Source organism: Ursus maritimus, unplaced genomic scaffold (genome assembly GCF_017311325.1).
Source record: "Ursus maritimus isolate PB19 unplaced genomic scaffold, ASM1731132v1 scaffold_12, whole genome shotgun sequence".
Classification (NCBI taxonomy): domain Eukaryota; kingdom Metazoa; phylum Chordata; class Mammalia; order Carnivora; family Ursidae; genus Ursus; species Ursus maritimus.
This window is the reverse complement of record NW_024423564.1, coordinates 49,829,158-49,857,025: the sequence shown is the minus strand read 5'-3', so window position 1 is coordinate 49,857,025 and position 27,868 is coordinate 49,829,158. Positions and strand designations below refer to the sequence as shown.

The 27,868-nt window shown below is 41.6% G+C and overlaps 1 protein-coding gene across 1 annotated transcript in view; it reads left to right on the top strand.

Annotated features, from left to right (window-relative positions):
- Nucleotides 1-10,487: 10,487 nt before the first annotated feature.
- SGIP1 (SH3GL interacting endocytic adaptor 1) overlaps nt 10,488-27,868 on the top strand; it is a 195,955-nt gene continuing 178,574 nt past the window's right edge. The window contains exon 1 of the mRNA XM_040627185.1: nt 10,488-10,713. Coding sequence (XP_040483119.1) covers nt 10,704-10,713 — 10 coding nt within the window. The 5' untranslated portion in view covers nt 10,488-10,703. The remainder of the gene's footprint in view (nt 10,714-27,868) is intronic.

Here is a 27,868-nt window from a genome sequence, read left to right as displayed (position 1 = left end):
CGGCGTTCCGGGATCGAGCCCCACATCAGGCTCCTCCGCTCTGAGCCTGTTTCTTCCTCTCCCACTCCCCCTGCTTGTGTTCCCTCTCTCGCTGGCTGTCTCTGTCAAATAAATAAAAATCTTAAAAAAAAAAATAAATTTCTTAAAAAAAAAAAAGAAAAACACACTTGCATGTGTATACGCACACGTATACACCACACACACCACACACCCGTAAGTGCACACCACAAAACAGAGAGCGAGTCATACACGTGTTATTTACTTCCAGCTGGAAAATCAGAGCAGTTTTCAATTTACAGCAAGTGACAGGCCTAATTGCAGCAGAAGCTCCCAAGGCTCCTCCCACTTCCGTCAGTTCCCAGCCATGCTCCCCTCGGATGGCGTCTGTTGACAAGGCACCTTCTGGACACTTGCTGACAGGGACAAGGAGCTTATGGGTTTTGAGTGAAAAGGATTTGCTAAATAAAGCTTCAGTTCAAGCCTTCACCTCTCTCTCCCAGAGGTCAGGGTGCTAAAGTCCTTGGTAGCTATGGAAATCGCAAGGTGAACCAATGAATTATTTACATTTTAGAGCTCTCTGCTTGACACGGATTCCCAGTGAAACCCAGTTAGGAAATCAAGCTCATGCAATTATATTTTCAAAAGGAAAATACAGAGTGAGAAAGCTTCTTTTTTATAGTCAAATAATTAGTGGTGAGTGTGCCTCTCTGATTTACCGCCAAAGATTGATTCCCGCCTAACCTAAACGTCAACACGTCGTCCTGGTGAAATTAACTCTACCAAGAGCCAAAGCTCTTTTTTTTTTTCTGTGAATAAATTCTCTATCACTTTAGTTTCTTGGTTAATATAACATTATTTCAAATGTCTTTATTCCCTTTGATTGCTTCCTTTGGTCTAGCGCATGATTTCATTTAGTTTGCAGTGGTCATTAAAACGGAGGTGGTGAACACCAGTAAAAAACACTATTTTAAGATGGAGATGGCTTCATTTGGGCTTGATTCTTAAGAAATTTATTGGTCTTACTCCATCCATGTCTTTGAACTAAGTTGACCTACTGATTCTTATTTTGACTAATGACCTTTAAAAAGAAAAGAGCTTCATTTAGAACTCCTTTGCAAGTGACAAATAACCAATCTGAATTTGCTTGAGCAAAATGGGCAAGTTATTCCTTCTTCTAACTGCAGGAAGATCAGAAGCAATAAGAGAAAAAAAGATGGAGGTGCTCACAAGCCAATAGGGCTGACACTCACTCTCTCTCTCTCTCTCTCTCTCTCCTTGTCAGGTGTATTCCCCACACACAGGTTTGGCCCAGGGGAAGGACATGGCTGACATGTTGCCATGGCTTCAAGTTTACGTTCTTACAGCTTGAGTACCTAATAGGAAAAGGTTCCTCACTCATAGGTTTAGTTTCTTGAACCTCAGGGAAGAATTCTAATAGGGCTAGCTTGAGTTACAACAGGGAAATAAGGTATTATTGGTTCATCTTGGGCCAGTAGCTCTCCCTTGACCCAACATTGTAGATAAGGAGGTGTAGCCATGTTGGGCGATGACAGAAACCATTTTTCTTCATGATGGAGTGTAGTGTGAAGAAGAAGGGAATTTATTCCCCAAAAGGGGAATGGTGTTGCCAGAGCAAAGGAGGAATACTGAACCCCCAAAATAACAATTAATGTTTAAAGACAAATTTATAATCATGTAATTGCAAGGTTAAGTCATGGGCTTTAGAGTCAGACAGATGTGAGTTCAAATCCCAGCTCTGATACTTTCTGTTTTCTTGGACAGGTTATTTACTACTTCTGAGCCTCTATTTTCTCATCTGTACTAGAATACCTAAATCATAGGTTTGGGGGAATTACTAGAAATAATGGTCATGAGTTACTTAGCAGACTACCTATAGAAAGCATAATAAAATATAGAATGCTATGAAGTGCCTATTAAACTCAGCTAGTATCACAGTTCCCTGTGGTTTTTGTTTTTGGTTGCTCTAATAACAACCTCACTAACCAGGTTTGGCTTTTGGTTCCAATCCGAGAGGTAATTTTTTGGGCTTATATTCCTACTGGGATCTTCTTAGATATCTCTCATAAAAAATGATGTGTTTGTTTATCAAATAATTTTTGAGCACCAAATATGCATCCAGCATTGTGTTATCTTTGTAGGAAATGTCAAAGAAATAGAAGGTATGGTCCCTTTCTTCTAGACTTCTGTTGGGGTAATATCTAATAGACACAAAATAATTAGGAGATGACAAGCCATATAATGAGAAGCAGATGTGGCACATGCAGTAGGAGTTAAGATAATGAAAGCTCCATGTGCTCATTTCCTTGAGAGGATTTGAGTTTGACCTTGAAAAAAACACGGCATTTATAGAGAAAAAAGTAGGCATTTCAGGTTAGGTGAGTGCAAGGAGACAATGGCTAGAGCAGAATGGAGCAAGTATTAGTTTGTTTTGAAGGAGAGATTCCTCTCAAGGACTCCACCCTCCCACTTCCCACACATAAACACAGATTTTACTCCCAAGGCTCTGAGAAGTGAATAAGGAAGATCATCAGCCCTAGGAATCACAGTAAGAAGCAAATGTAGATTCAGGCTGTGTTAAGGCATATGTATGGTCTGTGGAGGGTGGTGAAGGGCAGATAAATAGTTGGGGGTATAAGGAAATCTACAGTGTGAAATATTGGAGATAAACAAAGATGAGGTCCAAAATGTGGCTATACCTTTAGTGCCTAAGACTCAATGGAATTGAAGGTCACTAGAATTGAGGAAGTCAAGCAACTGTGAAATAGGTATGTCGGATCATGGAAGGGATGCTGAAGTCCTGAATAATGAGGACAGGTGGTGAGATAAAGAGGACTATGATCCAGTTGCTGAAGTCATAGAGAACAGTGTAACCTGGAGTTGGTCTGGGGTTGGTAAAAAGAGAAACAACTAAAATGGGAGAAAGTAAGCAAGATGGATCCTAGAAGATATTTTGGTGATGGCAGCAAATGATTGACGCAGAGGCTGAAATGGAGAACTATGAAAATCCAATCTCCACTCTTCATCTAGTGAGTTGGGGATGAGGGTGGGACATGGGAAAGGGAGATGGCCTCCAGTTCAGTGTAAATACCCAAGCTTCCTTGGCCTCCTCTCTACCCCAGCTGTTCGTCCTCCGTGTTACCTTAGCTCAGAACATTTATAAATCTGTGTTTAATTCTTGGTTTGCTCATCTGCTTCCCCCACTGTACATAAGCTTCTTGAAAGGTTTATGACTTTTTCATCTTGGTGTCCCAAAGCCTGAAAGTTTCCGGGCATAGATAATTCTTCACATATCTTTATTGGATGAAGAAATGAATGGATGTAAATATGGTAGTGATATACACCATTGGCATATAATCCCGAAACAATCCATCCCCCTTGTTCACCATGTTCATTGGGTTGGTTTTCTGTCAGTCTCTAGAACAGCACTGTCCAATAGAATATGTGAGCCACAAATGTGAACCACATATATAATTTAAACTTGTCAAGTACACATTTTAATCAAATATATAAAATATTATCATTTCAACAATTGATCAATATAAAAATTATTAATGAGATATTTTAGATTCTCTTTGTTTTGTACTCTTGTCAAAGGCTGGTGTGCATTTCAATGCTTACATCACATCTCAAATCAGACTAGGCATATTTTAAGTGCTAAATTACCACTTGTAGCTAGTAACTGGATAGTGCAGTTCTAGGTTCTAGAACATACCTCTTCTTTCTGTTTTGATGGCCTCTACAAAGGGCCATCTGTTTAGAATACTCTTCCTCTAACTCTTCTAAAAAATTTGTATTTTGTATTATATCATCCATAAAAGACTATGTATACATATAGGATGTAAACATATGTAAATATTACACAGTATATACACACTATATATAAATTGTATAGAGATTAATACAATGAAGGTTTAGTTCTTGCACATTCCAAGTCTAACATAGCTCAGGTAGCTGTCTGCCATTTGGGAGGGATAAAGAGGTAAAGGGCATGTGTAGGATGTTTGCAAAGGCCAGGGTTGGAAAATTCCATTGCCTTAATTTAGTCATATAACTTCACCAAGATGCAAGAAAGGCCAACAAATACAGTCTTCCTGTGTATCCATACAGAGAAAATGGTGTGAGAAACACATATCAATATTTCTGACACAATTTTATATCTTTTTTCTTCCTAATTTTTTGGCCAGCATCCAAAGAACAGAATTAAATGCTATGTAACAATGATGATAAAAAACACTTAAGTCTTACTCCTAATTTTAATTAAGTTTTTTTTTTCATTGTGTCTCCATTTAACAAAAGGATAGATTTGGGGAAGAGACATGTGTATTTTATCATCCTAAGGAGGTTTTTATTCTTTTTTTTGTTATAAGGGTTTTATTTAATGAGTGATATAAGTTGAAATTTATCAGATATCTTTTCGGCAACTGTGGAGATGATATAATTTTCTTTTTAGTAGCTTAACATTGTGAATTATATTTATAGATTTTTTTAAATGTTGAACTATTTTTTCTTACTCCTAGAATAGTCTAACTTACGATATGCATATACATGTATATGTATAATATTTTTGAAAAGCTGGATTTTGTTTGCTGTTATTTTATTTAAAATTTTTGCATGATATTAAGGAATAAGATTTAACCATAGTCTCTTTTTTTTCAAAATTATTTGTACCAGGTTTTATAATTTGCAAAGGGAATTGGGGAGCTTTTTCTCTTTCTCTAGTTTCTTGAACTATTAAAGTTGCATCTGTGTTAACTGATTCCTCCAAGAGAAAAAGAATTCCACTGTGCTTGGACCTGTCATTGGTGCTGTGGGTCTGTGCTTCCAGCATCTTGCTCTGGGCCTATCAGTTTTTCTGCTTGGCAGTATTCACTGTATCATTGATTATATATATAATCATGTAAACAGGTTTTTAAGATTTATTTATTTGAGAGAGAGAGAGAGAGAGAAAGTGGGGGGAGAGGCAGAGGAGAGAATCTTTCAAGCAGACTCTCTACTGAGCTCAGAGCCCAAAGCAGGACTTAGTCCCACTACCCATGAGATCATAACCTGAGCCAAAATCAAGAATCTGATGCTTAACTGACTTAGCCACCCAGGTGCCCCTATATTTAAACTTTTTTAATGAGAATCTTTTTACCACTTTCATGCACTCTTTCTGGCCCTCAGTCTGCTCTTTATTTTTTTTTATTATTATTTGTTTTAGAGACAGAGAGAGAGCGAGAGAGAGTTTGCTGGGGGAGGGGAGGGGCGGAGGTGGGGAGATGCAGAGAGAGAAGGAGAGAATCTTAAGCAGACTCCATGCTCAGCACAGAGCCCCAAATGGGGCTCGATCTCACAACCCTGAGTTCATGACCTGAGCCTGAATTAAGAGTCAGACACTTAACTGTCTGAGCCACACAGCTGCCCCCTACTCTTCTGTCATAGCACTCTGATCTTCTTTATTGTGGCTGTATCCCTAAAATTATATCGAAAGTAAAAAAATAGATTTTTAAATGCCTTTCCAGTTTTCTACATTTCCTCTGCTTTCAATGAGAGTATTTCCTCTGCTTTCGTGAGCTGTAATTGTTTATTTTCGTCCTCTTTTGAGGCTGCTGACTCTTCTCATGTAGTCAGTCTTTGTTGCTTAGCTTTAGCCATGTACATCTAGACTAAGCAGTAGTCCTAGCTGATACACTTTCCTCCAGTACTCAAGCTGGTTCTGGGCAGGGATAGAACAATGGGTGGTGAGCAGACCAGGGCATGTCTTGTATTGGGGACAAGTGAGCCAAGAAGAAGTATAGTCTGCTTCCCCCTCCCTCAGTGAGGGGGAGGATGACTCTGGGGTCTGCAGTTTTTCTCAGGCTGTAGTGAGTGAGAATATATGAATAACCTCTCAAGTATGCTGGATGGATTAGAGTAGCATTTTCAGTCCCTTTGCATCATGAATCCTTTTATAAGTTTCATCTTAGGTGAACTGAATAATGTCCAAGGCAAACAGCCTTTGTTTCATAGTTTCTCTCCCCACACTGATTCTGGTAATATGCTCCTTCTTTCTTTGACAATGCCTTTTCTACTTCTCCAGTTATATAGGGGATTTATACTATTAAGGGTTGTTTGTCCCAGAAACTTCTGTATCTCCTTCCCATATTTAGTCACAGTGGTAGGCATGTGACTAAGTTCAATGTGAGTTTTGGGTTAAATAATTACAATATGATACCTCATCAACCTGGTCCCATTGATTGGTCCAAAGGGTGAACAATGAGCCAAGTCGGTTCAATCAGAGCCCTTCTCCAGAAGTTTTTTGAAGTAGATCTTGAAAAGTCAGGCTCTGAAGATGTAGGCATAAAAGATTAAAATGGCCAGCTCTCCGATCACAGGGGGGATAATTAGTAAGGGAAAATCACCAGACATGCTGAGAGAAACAGAGTTGTAAGTACTTGGTTTTGGTAACAAAGTTTCCTGGAGTATCCCAGTTCTTGCTTTCTATGTAGTCCTTCATATAACTCTGTGAGCTCCCCAAATAAAGCCCCCTTTGGCCATGTTGGTTCCAACTGGCATTCTTCATGCTAATGACTTGGCCAATATATATATATATAATTTTGCCTATTTCATCCTGTAGAAATCTAACTCTTCCAGTGGGACCTTGCTGATTTCCAGGGCTTGGACAATATTTTCTCTTCTACATTCATTGAATTGCCTCAGTGGGGACAGCAAGAGGGACAGAATCAAATGCCATGCTAAGATCACTATCTTGGAAATACATCTATATCCGTATATCTATATGTCTATTTACATCCATATATATCCCTTTATTAAACATTGTTTCTATGTTAATTTTCTTTCCTCCTTCCTTTGTGACTCAGTTCTCATGATTTTCTTTCTCTTTGTGAACTATGAACAGATTTTTCCTCAAACACTAAAATTGGGAAATCGTGAAGAAGTTCAACTTTTATAGTAAGAATATAATAGGATTTGATTCCAAAAAACATGTGTAACGGGCGTCACCACCATACAAGTGTTATTTCAGAAAAAATAATTCAACGTCTAGTGACTTCAGCAATTAAGTTTTGGTCTTGGACTAGTTGCAGGCCCCGAGAGCCTGTTATGATCTGGGTGCACGCACACCATCCAGGACTAGATCCCTAGGCAGTCCTTGCACTTTGATGCAAGTTAGTAATTTAAATAATCTTTTCCTTTGACTTCCACTTAAAATTTGCAAAAAATAGTCCATTATTTCAGCGGCTAGAAATTCCCCTTTGTACTCGTTGGTAAACAAAAACTGTACTAGGAAATAATGAAATTTGAGCCACAGTATGATGTGTTGTCATTGTTCTTGAGAAAACCTATGAGAAGACAAAATTAAGATGCTTAAGCTGTTCTGATAACATACTTGAGCAATTTTTTATTTGAAGCACAACTTTGCTCCTCAGGTGTTCTTATAGTTGGTAATTAGCAATTGGTAATTACAGTTGGTAATAAAGTCGCACAAAGTTTAACCAGTCCTTGGACTAGCCTTACCACCTTTAACGACACATCCTTTCTTGGTCCTTCTCTGACAATCATATCCAGACACTTCTTTTTCCTATAATCACCCCTCTAACTAGCTGTCTTGCTGCATGTCTAAAACAAAACTGATGTTTGTTACTAAATCTCTCTGAGAAGTTTGCCCTAATACGCTGTAAAATGTACACTGGGTGAGGAAAGGCAGGCAGCCTGGATTTCTCTGGTACTCTTGCCCCCTTACATCTCTGACAATAATTCTTACCACCACATCTCAGTGCTTGCACTTACCTCCAGATTTTATCTGAGCCATTTTTCTTGTTTCGAACTCCCTATTTGATATACAATGGCCACTCCAAGTCCATTCCAGTTTTTCCTGAACTCTAAAATTCCATCTCTGAAAGCGGACCTTCCTTCACCTTCTTCGTTTCAAATCTTTCTTCTACTCCTCTGTCCCCTGGAGCCTCAGAAGGCTCCCACTTGTTCTACCTCTGAATGCACCCCTTGGTCTTCCATTAAGTGGTTCTCTGCACCTGTAGGATAACTCTCAGTTAGCTACAAACTCCTCTCACGCCTCTGGCTGCCCTTTGGTGGTAATAACACTGATATTAAAACGCTAACAGGGGGGGTTTATGACACTCCAGACACAATGCTAAGTAATTTACTGGCCGAGTATTTAGAATACTGCTTGGCACATAGTAAGTCATTAATAAAGCTTTGTTATTGCTAGTATTTATAGCCCTACAAACTTGGTACTATTTTTATCTCCACTTTACAGATAAGGAAATTGTGAGGCACGGAGAATTACATAACTTGTACAGGATCACAGAGCTCATTAAGCGGTGGGGACAGAATTTAACCCAGTCTGGTTGATGCCAATAGTTATCCATGTTCCTAACCACTACAGAAAATTGGGCTAAATACACACACACACACACACACACACACACACTAATGAATCTTGTTTCTGCAGTTTTCAGAACAGTCTAAGTTGTACTCAACACATGTTTTACTTTGAAACTCTTTTCTCATTTAAAATTCAACTGCCTCATAGATATAAGGAAAAAGGCAGAAGTATTTGTACCTCCTGGAGAGTGCCATTGTGAAATTTCGAAGCTACTGAAATATGTGTCCTCAGGGAGAATAAGGAGTTTTTAAAAACTTCTAAGTTGCTAAGGAACTGAGTTTTGGGTGTTTTGTTTGTTTGTTTGTTCGTTTAACTGTTAGTATGCTCTTCAGTCAGCCTTTTGAATTATATTTTCTTTCCTAGTTCTTAGCCAGCAAGCAATACTTCATATTTGCTCTGGTAGAAAGAACTAGACTAGGCTAGCAATGTCAAAGGCTAAGCAATATTAAAAGTTTGTGGATATATTTATAACATAAAAGATTAATAATAGCATTAGAGACTCAACACCGATCATGTAATGCATCTTAACTTCTTAAAGTTATTTCATTTGATGCTCACAGTTGCTCTTTTCTCCCAATCCTCTTCCTAGATTGTAGAGGGAGCAATGCCCACTTCTGCTGTTGTCCCCGAGTTCTAAGGAGGACTCTCCCTTTCTTCTGATCTCCCCTCCCTCTTCTCCCTCCCATGTGCCGCTGCCTGCTTCTTCCTTAGCTGTCAGAGCCTGCTTGAAAGGAACAGAAGATCGCCGGACCCCCGCGCCTGAGGCCCTTCGAAAGGCTCCCGGGGTCCCTGGGGACCATCCGGTGACAGATTCTCAGCCCCAGCAGCGGGGGTGCCATAACCCTTTCCACTTAAGCAGCAGCCCGGCACCCAGATCCCATCCCTGGAAGCTGCAAAAAAACCCCAAAAACCAAAAAAACAAAAAACCCTGGGCTCCACCCACCCCTCCGGCCAGAACCGGCACAATCGCCTCCCTCCGGATTTCCACTGGGGCGAACGAATGGGCTGGAAGGCGGTTATAGATGCCTGAGGCGCCTGCCGCAAAACCGTGGTATCCTCTAGAAGAAAGTTGGTTTCCTCCAGGGCCTGCAGTTGGCGGCACAGCCTCGCTCCACCTGGGGAAGGAGGCGGTTCCGCGTGCGCGGCCGCGGGGAGGCGCGTGGCGGGCCGGGAGCGGGGACTGGAACGCCGAGCGCCACGGTGCCGCGGGGTCGGGTCTGGGCCGGCGGCGCGTCCAGGTTGCAGCGGGAGCAGGCGGCGTGCACAGCTGTCCTCCGTCGGGCGAAGGCCTGGCCGCCCTGCCGGCTGCCCTCTCTCCCGCCTCCCGCCCCAGAAATTATCTCAAGCGTCGCCAGTTTGATTCCAGAGCCCCACTCGGGTGGGTTCTTTTGTTTCTTTGTTTTAATGACAGTTCCCAGCCCTTGAGCATGTCATGCGCGATTAATTCCCTGGCTCTGTTGAAGGCAGCTGGGATGAAATTTCTTCTGCATCATCCTTTTGGGGATAATTGCTTATGATGTGACGTCAGCCGGATTGATTTTTCTCTCTTGAAAGAGAGAGGGAGAGAGAGAGACTCACGGACGTGTGCGGAGGCCAAAGACATTAACGTTTGGAATTCCTTGAGGGCAAAAGGAGACGGGAATGGGAGCTTAAAAGTGTGCGGCTGACATCAGACTGCACGGAATTATTACCACGTTTTTCTTTAAAAAAAGAAAAAAAAAAAAAAACCACAGTCCCCTCCGCAGCGAGCCACTTAGGTGCTCCTTTCATGCCCGAGTCCCCCGTTAAGGTGGCAGCGTCCGATAATTAATCTCGGGTACCCAGCCGCTGCAATAGGCTTGAGAAGACGAAGAGGAGGGGCGGGGAAGTGCGTCACCAGGTGGGGAAGGGGCTGTGCGTTCGGTGACAAGCGGGAGGGGTGGGGGTGGAGAGGAAGAGGGACGGAAAATAGGTTCTGTGTGCTCTCCCGGGGTATTGTGTCAGGAGATGCAGGCTGGCTACCATGTGACGCGGTCCAGAGCTGAAGGGATTGGCCGAGGCAGCGCAGGCGGTGCAGCTCGGCCGGCTTGCTGTTCCTCTCCCTTTCTCTCGCAGCATCTTCCTGGGAGCCCGTAGGTGAAGCGGCACCAGCAGCATCCATGGGCTATCTTTGGGGTTAACTCTTGTCTCATTTGGCTTCAGCAGTGGACAGAGCAGACCTCTCGGCAGCGGCGTTGTGAGGACTTAGCTGGGACCTGGAATCCTATCCTCCTGTATTTTTTCAGACTCCTTGGAAATTAAGGAATGCAATTCTGCCACCATGATGGAAGGTAGGATGCTTTCTGCTGTGGTTGACTGGCTTCAGGCAAGGTTTGGGCAGAACAGCGTTGAAGAATGTGTGCAGCCTGTGTTTGTGGCTGGTCTAGAACCTGGTTGCCAGGATTTGCAAGCAGAAATGCTGCAGTTTGCTTGCAGCGGACCAGGGCTCAGACTAATGGAATCAAACCACAAGGCTTCTGTTTAGCTCAGAACCTACAGAGCTCCCAGCTCTTTGGGGGGGGGGGGACCTAAAGTGCTTCCAGGGAGCTGAGATAGAGCTAAGAAAGAGCTTGCAGAGCAAATAAGTTGGGAGAGAAGATAAGGTTTTCTGCTCTGGGTTCCTGGGACTACACTGATTAAACATTTACAATGGAAACTTGTTTTCTGAAATTGACATTAGATAGGAGAGGTCATTGACAGAGTTATCCATGCTGTCATTTTCAGGGAACTGTTTAAATTTTTTTTTTTTTAATTCTTGTAAGATATTTTTGTCTCTGCAATTTACATCTTATTGTTGAGGTGAGAGGTGCTGCAAATTTGGTCCATAAGCTATAGTTATATGGGGATGTCATTGCAACAGAATGAGCAATATGAGGAAAATATCTGGGCCTCTTAGCCACGGATTCAGGGTCTTATCAGGTTAAAAAAAGGATTTTGTGCTTTCTAATGCATTCCCGTGCAATGATTCTTAGCCAAGCACTAATGATTACTTACTGATTACCTTTTTGCATTTGATATTAAGTGTAAGAAGGAACTTTCCCTGGGGAGATGTTGTTTAAACTATATTTTATTCTACTAAATTATCCTTCCAAGCCTGAGGTAGTGACAGCCAAGATTGCCCCCAAAAAGCAGCAAGCTGATTAAGAAAGAAGCAGGCCGCCCTACCCTGGCTTTGATTTTGTTTTCACACTACAGGATGGTGCAAAACTCCTGGCCTTTCCTAAGATGACAGGCAGAAATTTGTCCCCAGCCTGGATTTCACAATGCAGAATCGAGTGCATAATGGGTCTCAAATCAGCCATGAAAATGGCAGAGAGGCCACCTCTTAAGCCAAGGTCTGCCCTATAGATTTTAAACATTCCTTAGAAATTTACCAAAATGGAATAAGAGGAGGATGGTTTCAAAAAGCAGTGGTGTAGCCTGCACTTATTTGGCAGAAATGAATTATTTTTCTCTCTCTGTCATCATGTCCCACATTGTTAATGTAATTTGGGGGAGTGAAGAATTCTACAGTCATGGCCCACGGATTTTAGAAAATAGCCTTAAAAGAGACATTGGGTATCATCTTGTTGTGGAGCCTGATCTTGTTTGCAAAGGGCTCTCAAGCTAGTTCTTTAAAATCCAGGTCTAAATAAACTGAGCTTACTAACACCCTGAGAGTAAATCATTTTCATTAATTCAAAATGAATTTAATCTTTGAATAACAAGGCAAGACAAACAAAAAAAGTATCACTGATACACTTTTCAATTTAAACTCATGTGGATTACCCTCTTCAGAAAAAACAAAACAAACAGTCTTGTCTATAGAGGTACTGTATTTCTCCAGCTAAATTTCATTTGTAGCATTTCCTAAAAAGAAATCTGCATACATTCTGATTAGGTCGGAATCTTACACAGGGAAGTGAAAGATCTTTCATTTTTACTTCATGCCTTGCAAACTACGGAGTTAAAGTGTCTTTTTTGAAGTAATATTTATTGACGCTCATTAACGACTCTCTTGGTAATATCATCTATTGTGCCCTCCCAGAATGTCAGTCGGTTCAAAGCCCTATGATAAGCTTCTCTGAGCTGCCTAAACTGAAATGAGAACTGTAACAAAGACGTGGGTTGGAGCTGAATTAGCACTATTGCTCTGGGTCTGCCAAATTCATCTAATGAAGGATGTTATTTTAGCAGTTTTGAATTAGAGGTGACACTATGGATGCAGTTGCCTTCCATCAGATCCCTGCAAAAAAAAATGGACAGGTGTTCCCATTGGCTTCAAAATTTAAATGAAACTAATCATTTTTATCTACCCACAGTTCCTACTTAAATGCTTTTCAAGACTTATTATCTTAATGGTTCAGTGACCTTAGAAAGGCAGGTAGGAAACTTAACTAGAAATCAATTTGCCTATCAATAGCCTTGTAACTTAGTTGCCAGTCTTTTCAGCAATGTATGTATGTTTCTGATATCGCCTCCCAGAATTTCACCTCTGAATTGCTCGAATTCTGAATATGTGGCAGGGCAGTTATTATTTCCACTTAACTCACCCCTAGAGGAAGCTAGACTATTCCATCTATCACAATAACCTTGGAAAGATAAGGAACCCCCTAAAAGTCACCCTAAAATTCTGTCATGGAAGCCCTCTGCTGAAATATCAGCAGGCTCTGAGAATGTGTCTCCCATTAAGATAGTTAAATGATGTCTCTCCTCAGCTAGTACATTTCATACACCCGCCCACACACATACACACAGTTATACACAGTCGTCAACACATACACATTATTACAGAAGGGAGAGAGCCTACATATACATTGTATATATTTCGATATTCACCAAGTGTTTTAGTCTGCTGCTCAGGAATAGCACGGCCATGGTAACTTTTCAAAGCTACTTCTCTACTCAGTGTAAAACACGAGTAAACAAATATTCTTCAGAATGGCTCACAGTTTAGTTTTGTGATCCTGTTTTGATGGAATGAGATATGGGCTCCATTCATTCAATACCTATTAGAAATTCTGGTCATAGATGAGGAATGTTACCACTTGCCCAGTGAGGCTAACATCATAAGGTAGTGCAATAATTCTGCAGCGCCCTCAAACATGTTACCAGCAGTTTGTGGCTCCATGATCCTTTTCGAATATTTTTTATTTAAAAACACATATTTTAATTTGATATTGGATTCACCAATTCCTGCCGTCTTTATTTTTTAGCAGTGGTTGGTATAGAGTTGTGTCTTTCCTAAGGAATGTCACATGATATGGAGCCTTCTGGGGTATGAATGTGAAGCGAAAGGTGAGCAAAGGGAGTTATTTGCTAAAAGGCCCATGTACTGGTTAAGCTTACGTTGCAGTCTATGTGATGAGGGCAACTCTTCAAGGGTTCTGCTGTTTTCACACATTATTATTAGAGTTTGAAAATGCCGTTTTAGCTACGCCTTCCAAGATAAGTGAAGCAAAGTCAGGGTTTCTTAGGACATCTGTGTATTTGTAGGGCAGCCTGGAAAGTTTTCCCTTGTCTCCCAGAACTATACTGCACGCAACTGTGCTTTCAGTTCCATAGTCAGGCTCTTAGGTACTGTCTTGGAAGGAAAAATCTTTGGATCCCAATGGTTTCATCCTATATAAACAATGTTTAAACTCAACGAGCACATTGTTAAGGGTTTGCTGGATATAATTGCAATGTACAGGGTGATTGAATAAATTTTATCATATTTAATATTCATGATGACCTATAACTAAGTGTATTCTGCATGCAGTCCTTTTGCAGTATGTTTTTGAAATTGCAAAAATAAAAAATAATGTTTTGGGGCAGAAAAAATAGCAGAAAGGAATTTGAAACCAAGTTCATGGTTTTTTTTTGTTTTGTTTTGTAGTCAATTCAAGTTCTTACAAATAGTATAAACTGAATTGGAGACCTTTATTATGTCGCGTATCTATTGCTTCCTTCAATTTTAGAGGAAAAGCAGCAAACCAGCATAGTCACCTGGGTGTTTTGCACTAGCATATTTACCTCAGAAGACATAATTACATGTTTTTCCTGAATTCTGATGAATGAAGATGAGAATTTTCTGGACTCAAGTTCATTTAACAACAAACTTGTATTTTTGACCCCTCATAACATTTTATAATAGGAACTTTTTAAAATTTGTATCAAGATGGGCATCTTAACCTAATTGAAAACTAGGACTTGGTTTCTTGGGTGGCATATTCTCTCTCTCTTTCAAATATGAATACCCATGGAACCATACCTTTTAATTCCTTGTTAATGCCTTTTATCTCCAAAATTATTATTTAGACAATTTCAAACAATTCTAGCTTAACTGAGCTTTTGTTGTTGCAATGAATCTTATTATAGTAAAGTTTTTTTTTTCCTATCTAGAAATAGAGTTTTATTTATTTGGAAAATTCTCTGATCCGATCAAAAAAGAACAAAATGTTTTGAAGCTGGAACTGTTCATTTTCTAGTTAGCTAAGAAGTTTTAAAGGGAATCCTTCTAACTTCCCAGAAAGAGTGAAGTTATTTTGGAAAATCTTAAGCATGCATATGAAATTCTAATACATGGGTCATCATTTATGTAATTTTTATCCTTCCTCAAGGCTCTGTGTCAGAAAGAGCCTTCTTATATATGTAAGTTCCCATACAGTTCCATGGGTCAACATTTTAAATCTCTAAAAAGAATATGCAGTCTCAAAAAAAATTGTCTTAGATAAACCATTCTAGAAGACTCTGGATAATTCTTTCTGTTGGATTTGGCACATGCATTATCCCTGTTTCAATTAAACAAATTGCAGGAAGTCACCAAATCACAGTTTTTATGTTCCTGAAAGTTAGTTTATGAATTGCTCACTTGAAATAAGTTTTCCCATAGGAATAATGATATATATGATGATTAGAGTCTCACACTAGTCATTCAAAGGCTTTTCACCCATTATATAGTTGAAATACTAAATATTTGCAATGAAATGTGTGAAGAACAGTACAGTTACAACAGTAAGTAGCCAGAAGAGAACAATGGAATTAAATGTGTTTTCAATTTTAAATGTTGCTATTTGTGAAAAGGTTTAATTAAAGGACCACGAGGATATGGAGAGACAATTTGAAGAGAGTTTTTAGGTATATTTCCAGAAGTTTTAGAGACTTAAGACACTGGATTTTCAATTATGTTCACTTTTACTTCCATACTCATGGTGTACCCTTTCTCAATTCAATTTTATCATATGTCCTACTGTAAACTGTGATTCCTTTCATTATGTAAACTCACAAATGGAATTAATAAAGGAAGAGAGAATTTACTGAGATGATGGTACAGGAGTTGGAAGGGAGAAAATGTTTAAGGGATTATAATGGATTTGAGCTTACGTGTCTGAAAAAGTCCCTGAGGAGTAATGAACTGAGTAAGGGGATCAGAGATAGAAGGTTACTGAGGGGCATGAGAAGGGCAGGATGTCCTTGAGGAGAAAGTGGGGTGCGTGGCAGAGGTGTTGGGTCTAACCGGTTTCTGTGTTGGCTACCAAATATTTTTGTGGGCACAGGCTGGTTTGCTTACCAGGGAGAGAGCTATTGGGGATGGAGGTTGGACTCCATGGGAGAGGGGTCAGTCTCCGTTCTTGGAACGTGTACGCCATTTAACTGTATCCACAGAATGTCAGGGAGAGATTTAGAATCTCTATTGAAATACCTCATGTCATATCACTTCCTTGTTTAAAAAGCTTCTGTATCTTCTCCTTTCTGTCAAAATCCATCGCACACAGGAGGCTGCACACTCCGGCCTGCCGTGCCTCTCCACGCGTATCGAACACCTTTCTGCCAGTCTCGGAGTGTTTAGAACAAATACTTAACAGCCTTAGGCTTTTTGCTCTGCCTACAACATGATTTTGCCAATTCACGCAGTGACTGATTTTCTTGCAGTCCCAGCAAAACCGCCATCTCCTCAGGAGGACTTCCCCAGCCTCTTCTCATCCCAAGTTCCCAAATACACACACCCTGGGCCCCAAGAATGTCCCAGTCCACCCTCTCTCCTCAGACATGTATTTATGATTCATGGTCGTTTAATGGTGCCTGGGCTGAATTTCTCACTCAGAGCTCAGCGCCACAAGGACAAGAATCTGGTCTATCTTATTCACCTCCTCATCCTTAGTTCTTGACACACAGTGGATGCTTAGTGTGTTTATTCGCTGGAGAAGTGAGGAAAACCAGATATAAATGACTTCATGTGGTACATTGTAAGGTATTATTTGGGGGCATTATAGTCGTAGGAAAAAGAAATGCTCAAATTTGTGTTCTCGCTGGAGAATAAACATGAAATAGTTAAGAAAAAACGATGTATTGTGGCGTGGGATATTGTGAGATATAGATAATACATTTTGAGAAGCATAAGAAAAGAAATGGTCCATTTGAAAATATGTGCTTGGGCTTGAAACATTTTGGTGATTAGCTCCAAAGAAATGATTTTATAATGGGAGGAGACGAGTGATAGCACAGCCTTTCAAAGAAATTCCCAGAATATCCCAGGAGCAGTGCTGTCAATACTCTGGACATATTTTTCCTTTTCTCTCTCCCTTCTGCTTTCCTTTATTTCTGCCTTTCCTGTCTCTACTTCCCTCACTCTTCCACCCCATGTTTCTCTCCCGGGGCTCTCTGTCCTTTTCTCTGGACTATGACCAGATCTGGAAACACTGGCTTCTAGAGGTAGAGTTTGACTTGGAATCTGGCAAAGTATGTTTAAATAAATAAATGAATACAGATGACAGTAATGTTGTACAACGTATTTGTGTAATGTGCTGGTCGATGATGGTTTTTCTAATGCCAAATTATTCCTGACAGGAGAACTCAGCAGTCTTAGAAGCTCAGTATATTTGCTGAATTTGTGTAGTTTGGATTTTTTTGGAGGAAGAGCATGGACCCAGAAGTCAGACTTAGGTTTGAGTCTACGTGTTGTGACTGCTTGGCTGTGTGCCTTGAGAAGGTTACTTTACCTTCCTGGGGTTCTGTTTCCTTGCAAACAAAATGAGAGAATTGATCTGCCTACCTCCAGAGCTTCTAGCTTTAAGAGTCTCTGGCATTCACTGAATGGTTTGGATTCCCCAGACTTACTCCCTCCAAGGTTTAAATTGAATGATTGAGTCCTTTTCCTCCCATCTCAAAATGTACTTGTCCCTAACACAAAATAATTCATATGTGTTACTCTTTGCCTTTCATTGCCTGCTCCTTCTCTGCTGTTCTTTTGCAAGGATGCTCTGTTAGTTTTGCTCCTTTTCAGTATTGGAAGACAGAAGTGCCATTACGCCACCCTCATCCATTGTCCCTATCGCATAGAACTGTCCATGTCTTCATCAGAAATTGCGTGAATTGTATGAATGCATACTAGGTGTTCTAGCATGTTCTACATGCTATAGGTTCAATAGTGAACAACAGATACAATCTCCTGCCCATGGGGAGCTTCCTGTTTGGTGCAGGAGAGATGGGAAAATAAAACAGAACACAGAGTACATTCAATGGGGATAAGAACTTTGGAGAAGAATCCAGTTGAGAAAAGGGATAGAGGAAATTGTGGAAGAGAAGAAGAAGTGGGGTAGATGGGATTTCATTGTAAAGAAGGCGGTAATGGATGGCCTCACTGGGAAGACGTGTGAGCAAAGACTTGAAGGAGGGGAGGGAGTGAGCGGCCACGTAATTATTTGGAGGAAGAGTCCAAAAAGGTGGGAGAAAGAGCATGTGCAGAGGCTCGGAACATGGGCAGAGCAGCAAAGATGTCAGTGCTTCTGGACAAAAGGTTAGGGGGATGTTCAAGAGAGGGAGTCTGAGGTAACGGAAGCAGACACCTGTGACTCCTCAATGGTAGGAAAGCCAGCTTCCTTTTGCATTTGTCAGCGCAATCCTGTGTTATCCACGTGTCTAGTGACAGGTGGGCATTCGGAAGGCTGGCGCTCTGAAGCTGGTTCTGTGGTGCCTCTTGGACTCATTCTTTCCACATATTTAAGTAACCGGATGAATAGCATGCTCTTGCCTTAGCTTGTGGTCCGAGCCCAGAGTTAGAGCTGAGTGTTCAGCTACAACTTGAGGCTTGAACATTTCCACACAAGAGAAACGGCGCCGTGATAAGGATGACTCCGGAATCAGAATTACACAGCAATTCACGAATGTTTTGACTACCTTCATTTTTATTTTTTGTTCATATCAACTTCTTCTCTTGTGTATCAGGACTGGTATTTTAGATTTTTTTAAAATGACCATGCAGAGTGACTCATGTTACCTGTCCTTAACAGGCAGCATAATGAGTAAAATAGTGTGCTTACTTAGGACATTGTCCTAAGATTGTGTGACATTTGCACACACTTCAAACTTTCCAAAATGCTTCATTTATTCAACAGGTACGTCAGAGGTTTTTCCTCAGTCTCAGGTATTCTAGGCACTGTGAATATAACAGGGGAAAAAAGGCAGCTGTGGTCTCTGTCCTCAGAAGCTTAGAGTCTAGCACATGTTATCACACACTATATGCATATGCATTTTATTCTCACATCATCTCTGTGGGGTGGAAAGAATAAGTATTACTATCTTTCTTTCAAACAGGAGAAAAAGTAGGGCCCAGTGAGGTGAAGTGACTCACTCAAGGTGACCATCTTACCAAGTGGCAGAACTAGCATTTATTTACCACATTTGACTCCCAGTCAGGTGCTCTTTATTTGTATAATGGTGTAACCAGACAGTCCTGCTCATTTCTGAAATTGTTTGGCCTGGGTCTCTGGTTGACAAGCAAACAACAGATTGACTAGACTGGACATGGTATTTCAAAAGCTTTGTTCAGTACTAAGCAAAGTGATTTTATTAACAGATTCTGATCCTTCAGATCAACCATCAGCTCGAGGAAGGCCACCTAACACAGAACTAGCCTCCTTTCAGTGGCACTCACTGGTTTCCCAGAATTTTATGATGCAGAGGGGCATGTGATATCAATCACCCAGTGGACTCTAAACTTTCACAGCTTACCCTCTACACAATGTTTTATCAAAAAGCCTGGCTCCCACTATGAACAAAAGCCCTTTCTCCCTAAGAAGGACAGCTCGGTGTTCACTGACATTCTATGAAAGCCTTGGTCATTGTCAGGAAAACATGATGGTGTGTGCTACCATTGAAGATTAACCAATCTGGTCCGACCTCATTTTGCAGTTGAGCAAACCAAAGCCAAATGAAATAACTTACCCAAGGATTTTTATTCTGCCTGTATGGGGACAAGTCAAAGTTTATTTTAGTAATGATTCCAAAAATGTGACTAGACAAAGACTTGGAACCCGTGGTGTCTTTCACGTTCAAAGGTGCTGAGACTGGTTGGGTGACTGCCCAAAGACACACAAATGAATGGGTCCCCAGGGTCCACCGTTCCACTCAGTGCACACACAATGTGGCCATTTATAGCTCTCGCCTGTGCTTCCATGGCTCATGCGTCTGCTCTCAGTGAGTCAGCGCTGTGTGGAGGCAATGACTAGGACTTGAAGGGGCTGGATCTCCTGACTAGCTCTATGACCTTGAGTGAGTTCTGGAACGGCTTTGGCCTCAGCATCCCCATTTCTAAGGTAGGAATGATGCTGGCTGTCTACCCCACAGAGTTGTGAAGATCGAATGAGATAATAAATATGGAACCATCTGAAGAAGTGAGGCGCACATGCCAGTGATTTTGTCAGATCGCTGTCTCTCGGGACATGTGCTTTCTCGGCATCCGGCGGCTAGGCATTACTGCTCGCTATTGACTTGGCAAGAAGATAATTGCTGCAACTCTTCTGCAGCAAGGCCTACAGATTTCTCTCCTACCTTCACCATACTGTCAAGTACTAGCATATTCTATCATCCTGGATTCTCAAGGGCTACAACTACCCCTTTCCTGACCTCGGAAGGCATCACTAATCAATCTCAACCATCATTCTCTCTGGCCTCGGCGTCTCCCTCAACATCATATTCCAGGCCACCTCTGCTAGTTGTTTGGAATTGGCACATGGGATGATATCACGTTGCTCTCCCTACCATGCACAGCTTCCCAAAGTTGAAAAACAATGAGTAAACCTGGGAGGTAGGTGGTCTCGCTGTGCATCCAACCTTTACAAATGCCCTTAGTGTATCATGGAAAAATGGCATGTGAAAATGGCTCACAGCACTAGGGTTGGTAGCGGTGGTAGAAAATGGTCTGTAAGCCGTGTAACAGGTAGGACTCTTCTCCTGTGCTATAGACTTCAACCACCAAGTTTTTCTTAGCCTCGTTGTGCCTCCAGTTCAAAGAACTGTGTCTTCCAGGTAGCCAAGCCCCAGGCTGTGCTTGGATTCATCCCTCATTTCTCGGTCCTTTAGAGCTATGGGTTATCCTTCCGGAAAAAAAAGATCTTGGCTCTGTTCTCTCCCTTTCATCCTCTGCTACCACACCTGATTAGACTTTGCTGCTTCCCATCCATGCTCCTCACAGCCATCAAAGACAACACTTTCACACACACGCCTTTGATTGTTCCATATATATATATATGGAATATATATATATAAAGATGGAGTGCAAATGCCTCAGTGTGCGGTGTAACACTTTCACACACAGGCTGTCTTATCTGCTCAGATCCCACTGTGCCAGCCAGACAGGAGCTCCTTGCCCTTCTCTTTCCTTTGTATATGCTATTCCTTCCCTTATCGGTGTGGTCACAGTCTGTTCTGATCATCATTCAAGGTCAAACAGAAGTGCCCCTCTTCAGTGAAGCCTCCCCACATTCTCCACGTTGAAAGTGAGGTGCTCCCCGAGCTCACTTAGCTCTCAGTCCTCGCCCTCCTAAGGCCACATATTGGAAGGGTTAAGAGCACTGGCTTTGGAATCAGACTGATCTAGGTTAAATCTCGTGTATGTGACCTTGGGAAGTTAGTGCACCTGCTTCCTCATCTAGGAGATGAAAGTGATAATAGCAGTAACTTTCTCATGGGTAATTTAATCATGTGAGGTTGCAAGGATTAAATCAGAAAGGGCACTTGGAGCAGTGCATTCTCCAGAGACGCAGAACCAGTAGGTTAAGAAGGAGACGGAGAGAAAGAGATAGAGAGAAGAGAGGTAGAGGGTGAGGGCCAGGGAGATGGAGAGGGGTACGAAGAGGGTAAGGGAGAGGGAAAGAGAGAGAGAGGGAGAAGAAGAGATATTTTTAGGGAACTGGTTCACTTGATGGTGGAGACTGCAGGCAAGTCTAGAATCCATAGGGCAGGCCGGCAGGTAGGGGCTGATGATGCAGTCTTGAGGTAAAGTGTTAAGCTCGCAATACATCTTAGCTGCCATTTTTCATTTATATACCTACTTTGTTTGCTCCTCCGCCAAGAACCAAGGACTCCGCCAGAGCAGGGACCGTGTCTGACTCAATTTTGTATTCCCTATGTGTGGCATGTGTAAGTACTCAATAAAAAGCCAGTGAATGAATGAATACTGTTGAGGGAACACAACTTTTGGGGAAATATGCAAGCCTTTTGGTGTGTGGTTATCATGAGAATTGTATGAGTTAACATATGCCAAACATTAAGAGTATTTGGTTCCTAGCAAAGGTGTCTTAAAGGTTACTCTGCTGGGAACACTGAGGGCTCCAGTATGGTTCCTGGATGCCAGGCAGTACCCAGCATGGTGCGCCCTCTCCTCGCCCCAGAGCACCCACGTGCTGCGTAGGCTCCCCCTGGCTGAGAGCCACGCGCCGGTTCAGGAGCACGCAGCTAATCTAGTATCTCCCACAGTCTGCCTGACTGCTTCGATTGTTTTGCTCTCATTTTAAGAGAGACTGGGTTTCAGTGTAGAAAACTCAGAAAATAGGAAGATACAAAGGACAAATTGAAATCACCAATTATCTCATTATTATGAAATAACTAACCGCTGCTACAATTTGTTGAGTGCAGAACATGGACTTTGGGGACGATCTGAAGCCCTTCAAGCCTCAGCGCTATTAGCAGTAAAGAGGGTGAAATAACAGCCTCCACATTGTGGGGAAATTAAATAAGATAATGTACGGACTTCAGTTGGCACTTACCCGGCATAGTAGGTAAGCGCTCAGTGAATGCTAGCTCTTAATAGCTTTACAGGCAAACTAATGTTTATGTGCAAGAACCCAGTCTGATCTGTACGTATGTATGCACGCATGTGTGCATATCCACACACAGACCCTCATGGCTTTTTCACTTGACATGAGGTTGGAACCACTGTCCTAGGCAGTGTGTATATTTGTTAAGAGTATAGATCTAGAGACACACTTCCCAGATGCAATCCTTGACCCCTCTACACTTGCCAGCTGTGTAAGTCTAGGCAAATTATTTAACCCCTTTGTACTTTTGTTTTTTTCTTCTGTATGGGGTAATCCCTGTCGGAAAAGGTTATTATAAGGATTCAATGAGTTCAACATATTATATGGAGTTAGTATTATTTTTATAATATATATTATAATTATATATGTGACATATAATATACATAAACAACAGTATTTGGCACAGAGTAAATGCTCAATCAAGAAACTTTAGCTATCATTACCATCCTCCTATTTTTACTGGTTGTAGAATATTCCATGATTGCATTATGTCATTATCCCCCTGTGGTCAGACATTGGGACCATTAGCTGGAGCTTGGTTTGTATATTGATCTAGAAAGGCTCATGTTGGTGAGTCACATGGTGTGTCATGAAGTCTTCGTTTTCATTGAATAAGATAGCTGGGTGAGTTCTGCTTTGGGTTCTAGTCCTGCCACCGCTCCAGCCAGCCGAGTGAGTTTGGACAAGCTATTTAACATTGGGAAGAGAAAGCAAAGTAGTAGAAAGAGAAATTGATTTTAATTCAAAAAATTCTCACATCTCCTGGCACCATTCTTTATTAGCTATGAGGATGAGGCCAAGAATTTGCCAGGTGGGTGGGAATTGACTTTTTATGTCCTCTTTGAAGGTCCTGGCTGTGTATTTTGGGCAAGTCACCATCTCTTCTGTTTTCCCATCTGTGGAATGGCAAATGAGCTTTCCTGCCTTTCTCCCGTGGTGGTAAATATCAAAGCACAAAATATATGTGCAAATATCTTTAAAAGCAGTAAATTTGTATATAAACATAATGTAGCATTAGGGCTGTTGTTACATTTAGTATCTTGGAAACTGTTTTCAAGGAAAGGTTAGGTTAAGTAACTTTGAAGGTGCTAACTCATTTTAAAATTCTGTGCTCTGGGTGCCTGGTGGTGCAGTTGGCTAAGCATCTGCCTTCACCTCAGGTGCCTGGGGTCCTGGGATTGAGTCCCCATGTCAGGCTCCCTGCTCAGAAGGGAGCCTGCTTCTGCCTCTCCCTCTGCCCCTACCCCGGCTGGTGCTCTCTCTCTCTCACTCAAATAAATAACTAAAATCTTAAAAAATATAAAACGAAATTCTGTGCTCTCCTACAAGGGTTTCAGGATGTAACCCTACTACAGTTAACTTCTCTCCCCATACCTTCCACCCTTCACGCATACAAGTGATTTTCTTCATTCCTGGATACTGGGCGAAGAACACCTTCCCTCATTTGATGAAATATTTATTTGAACAGGAAATGCTACATATAGTTTTGTGAAACTGGGTAAAATATTGTTTCTAATAATGAATATATAGTGGGACAATTTAAAATGCGTTTTAAAGTGTGTTCGAATGAGATCTATCTTGGCCCAGTTACAAACACAAATATTGTTCTGTGTGTGATCTCAGCAAGGTCTAATCCAAGCAACGTAATCGCCAGATCAGATTATTTAACCTGGATTTCTTCTCTTCAGCTTTTCACTATCTTTTATCTTTGTGGCAACCCACCTCGCATGGACAGATTGAAGAACAGAGTTTGTTGCTCTCTCGATGAATTTTGACTAAGATACCGAGGATGTTTTCTAGTGGCCGTGGGATCCTGGGAGCTAGCCATGGTTCTAACCGTGGGATACAAGGGGGCAAAACACACAGAGTCCTTGCTCTGCTGGACCTTGCGTCCGACTATGAGGAGACAAGACTCACAAACTAAATCAATAAACAAGATAACTTCAGATGGTGGTAAAGTCAATGAAAAACAAAGAATCCCTTGGAAAAGAGTGGGGAGTGGGGCATCAAAGCTGCTTTAAGTGGTCAGGAAAGGCATTGCAGCTGAGACTTCTTCACAATGTGACGTGTCAAGATCTGGGAGCAGAGTATTTCAGGAGTGAGCACTGCAGGGACTTGGGAAGCTCAAGGAACAAAAGAAAAGCCAGTGTCGCTGGAGACCAGTGAAGGGCGGGGATGGAAACAGCAGAGAAGGAAGGCAAGTTCAGATCAGCCAGGGCTATGTGAGCAATGGAGATGGATCTGGAATTGATTGGAACGTAGTAGAAAGCCACTGGAGGGGTTTAAGGAGGTCACATTTCCATCTGCATCTTTAAACAATTACTTTGGATGTTGAATGGACTGGAGTAACTATAGATGGCCTTCTGGTTTTTGTGTGTGTTTTTTTTTTTTCTGTTGTTATTGTTTTGAGAGGAGATTGTCTTGAATCTGTGTTTGAGTAATAAATACTCTGACTTTATTTAACTATTATGTTTATTTTCAGGAAAGCTAAGAGAGATTGGAAGGGATTATGGTGCCCTTCCCCAAAACCATTCAGCACTGTCCCTGCTGAGGCCTGAGGGCTCAGGTGATGATTTAATTCAGCTATTGAATAAACTCTTTCTCTAACCCCAATGGTTCTGATATTAGATTTTTTCAGAGTCATGTTGACACGAAAAAAGACGAAGATCTTAGAGTGTATCATGTGCTTTTTTTTCCGTGTACTTGTTTTTAAATGGCTTTGAAGCACTTCAATTATTTGATAGACATTTTGATACTGAGTCGGTTAGTTTATTAGGCTGGCTTTCATCACTGAAGCTCTTTCCCTCTAAGCCAGATTGGAAAGATAGACGTGCTTAAGAGATCTTACTGTTGACAGAGGTTGACCTCTCCGTGTTCCATTTTTCTCCACCAATGTTTCCATTAAAACCTCTTGAGTCCTCGCCAAATGTCAATGATGGAGATGCCTACTGTCTCCCGTAACAAGACTCACCTGTGCACGCCTCCGACTCTCTTGCTCCTCTCCTCCTACCTTCAGGGGGCTGAAACGGTCTTCGCTCTGAAATGTATTTGTAACCCAGAGGAAAATATATGAAGCTTTCTATAGCTGGGACTTGTTCCTGTTCCAGTCTTCTTTATACTAAGGGCTCAGTTTTTCTTTTCTAATAAATTATACAATATAGCAGGTAAGTATACAGGCTTAGAAATCAAAACAGACCTTGGTTCAAATCCTGCCTTTGCGTGGGATAAGGTCCAGCAGAGCAAGGACTCTATGTGTTTTGCCCCCTTGTATCCCACGCTTTACTGGCCAAGTGCCTTCCTTCCCTCTTTCCTTCCTTCTTTCTTCCCTCGCTCCCTTCCTTCCTGCCTTCCTTTCTTCCTTCTCTCCCTTGCTCTCTCCCTTCCTCCTTCTTTCCTTCCCTTTCCTTTCCTTTCCTTTCCTTTCCTTCCCTTCCCTTCCCTTCCCTTCCCCTTTCTTTCTTTTTCTCTCTCTTTCTTTCTTTCTCTTTCTTTCTTTCTTTCTTTCTTTCTTTCTTTCTTTCTTTCTCTCTTTTTCTTTCTTCTTTCCTTCCTTCCCTCCCTCCTTCCAGCCTTCCTTCCTTCTTCCCTCCCTTCTTCCCTCCCTCCCTCTCTCCTTTCTTTCTTTCTTAGCTTTTTAATCTATCACAATTTACAAGATTTTCAGGAAGTATTTATTGCAGCTCCAAACAGTATGCTAGGTGCTAGGTGCATATGGTAAATAGCATGAACACAGGCCTTTGGAGCTTATGGTGTAGGGACAAAGACATTAAATTAATAAAGATATCTAAGTGATTATAAGTGAGCAAAGTGCTATAAAGGAAGCACTGAATTCTCAAAGAGCTTTTAAACATGGGACCGAACCTGGTCAGATGAGGGTGAGTCAGAGTTGTTGCAAGCATCCCATGACTTTTTGCTTTTGCCATAACAGTAGTTCCGCCTTATCTATGGGTTCGCTTTTGGGGGTTTCAGTTACCCATGGTCAACCAGTCAACAGAGGATCCTCCTTCTGACTTTCAGAAGGTCAATAGTAGCCTAACACTACGTCGCACTGCCTGTGTCATTCATCTCCCTTCATCTCATCACGTAGGCATTTTATCAACTCACATCCTCACAAGAAGAGTGTTATACAGTAAGATGTTGTGGGAGAGAGAGACTGCATTCACATAACTTTGATTACAATATATTCTTATAATTGTTCTCTTGTATTATTGTTGCTAATCTCTTACTGTGCCTACTTTATAAATCAGAGTTTATCATAGGCATGCATGTATATGAAACAACAGTATCTACAGGGTTTGGTACTAGTCATAGTTTCAGGCATCCGCTGGGCGTCTTGGAAGGTATCCTCCATGGAGAAGGGCGGCTCCTGTATGACCTTTGCATTCAATAGATCATAGCTATGGTTATCATTATTATTAGCATGACTGTTGTCACTGCTAATACTGCACACACCCTGTGCCTGTGTATATGGGATTCAGCGAGCTTTCCCAGAACTTGTTACATGGTGCTCCAAAAATGTCGATCGACTGAGCTCTTGGTGACTTGCCTGGAACGGCTCTGCATCTGTGCTCCCTAACTCCTGCCAGCTTACTTCGTTTCTGCCCTGGTGGCTGAGTAGTTTCTGGGGCTAGCCACTCATAGCTTGGGTACCATCCATGCCTTGGCTCTCCCAGATTCCTTAGAAAGCTCCCGATCTTACTGCTCTATCTCCTAAATGAATGCCAACCAAATCCCAACGTGACAACTGCTGTGTTGCTGTGCTGGGTAGGCTCCTGAACGAGGGAAACTTTCAGAAAATTTCCTGAAAGAAAAGAAAGTGCCTCCCTCTCTCTTGAAGCCCTTTAAAGAGCCCGTTGCTACTCTGTACTCTAAGCACCTTTGGGGGCTGAGTTATGAGCCTGAAGGGTGTTTCTTCCTGTTAGTTTTCCAGACAGTCTTGTGTTATTTATTCACCACTGACCTAGAGGCGAGGCCATAATAGCCTGCAGACTTTTCCGTTCCTCCGTACCGAAGCCTATGAAAATATGTTTCTTTTTTAATTTTGATGTTGTCAGTTCATTTATGATACCTACGTCTGTGCATGGTCAGCTCTTGATTCTTCTAGCTGGGTGGTGAGAGGAGTCGCTCTTTATGGCCATTATCTCTGAATCACTTGTTCTACTGGACTTGCTCATCATGGATTTTAGTTCTTCCTTTTCTTTCTATTCTCGAGTTAGACCTAATAGGTAGCTAGCCTGTAACTTACCAAAAGATGGCTGCCCCAGGACACCCCTTGATTTCTGGATATTGCATAATAAAAATACTAAGAATAACGTTATCCCTGAAATGCTCCACAATTTCTCTTAGCAAGTAGGTATAGCTATAACCACTGCCCTCCCTGGGAGGAGGA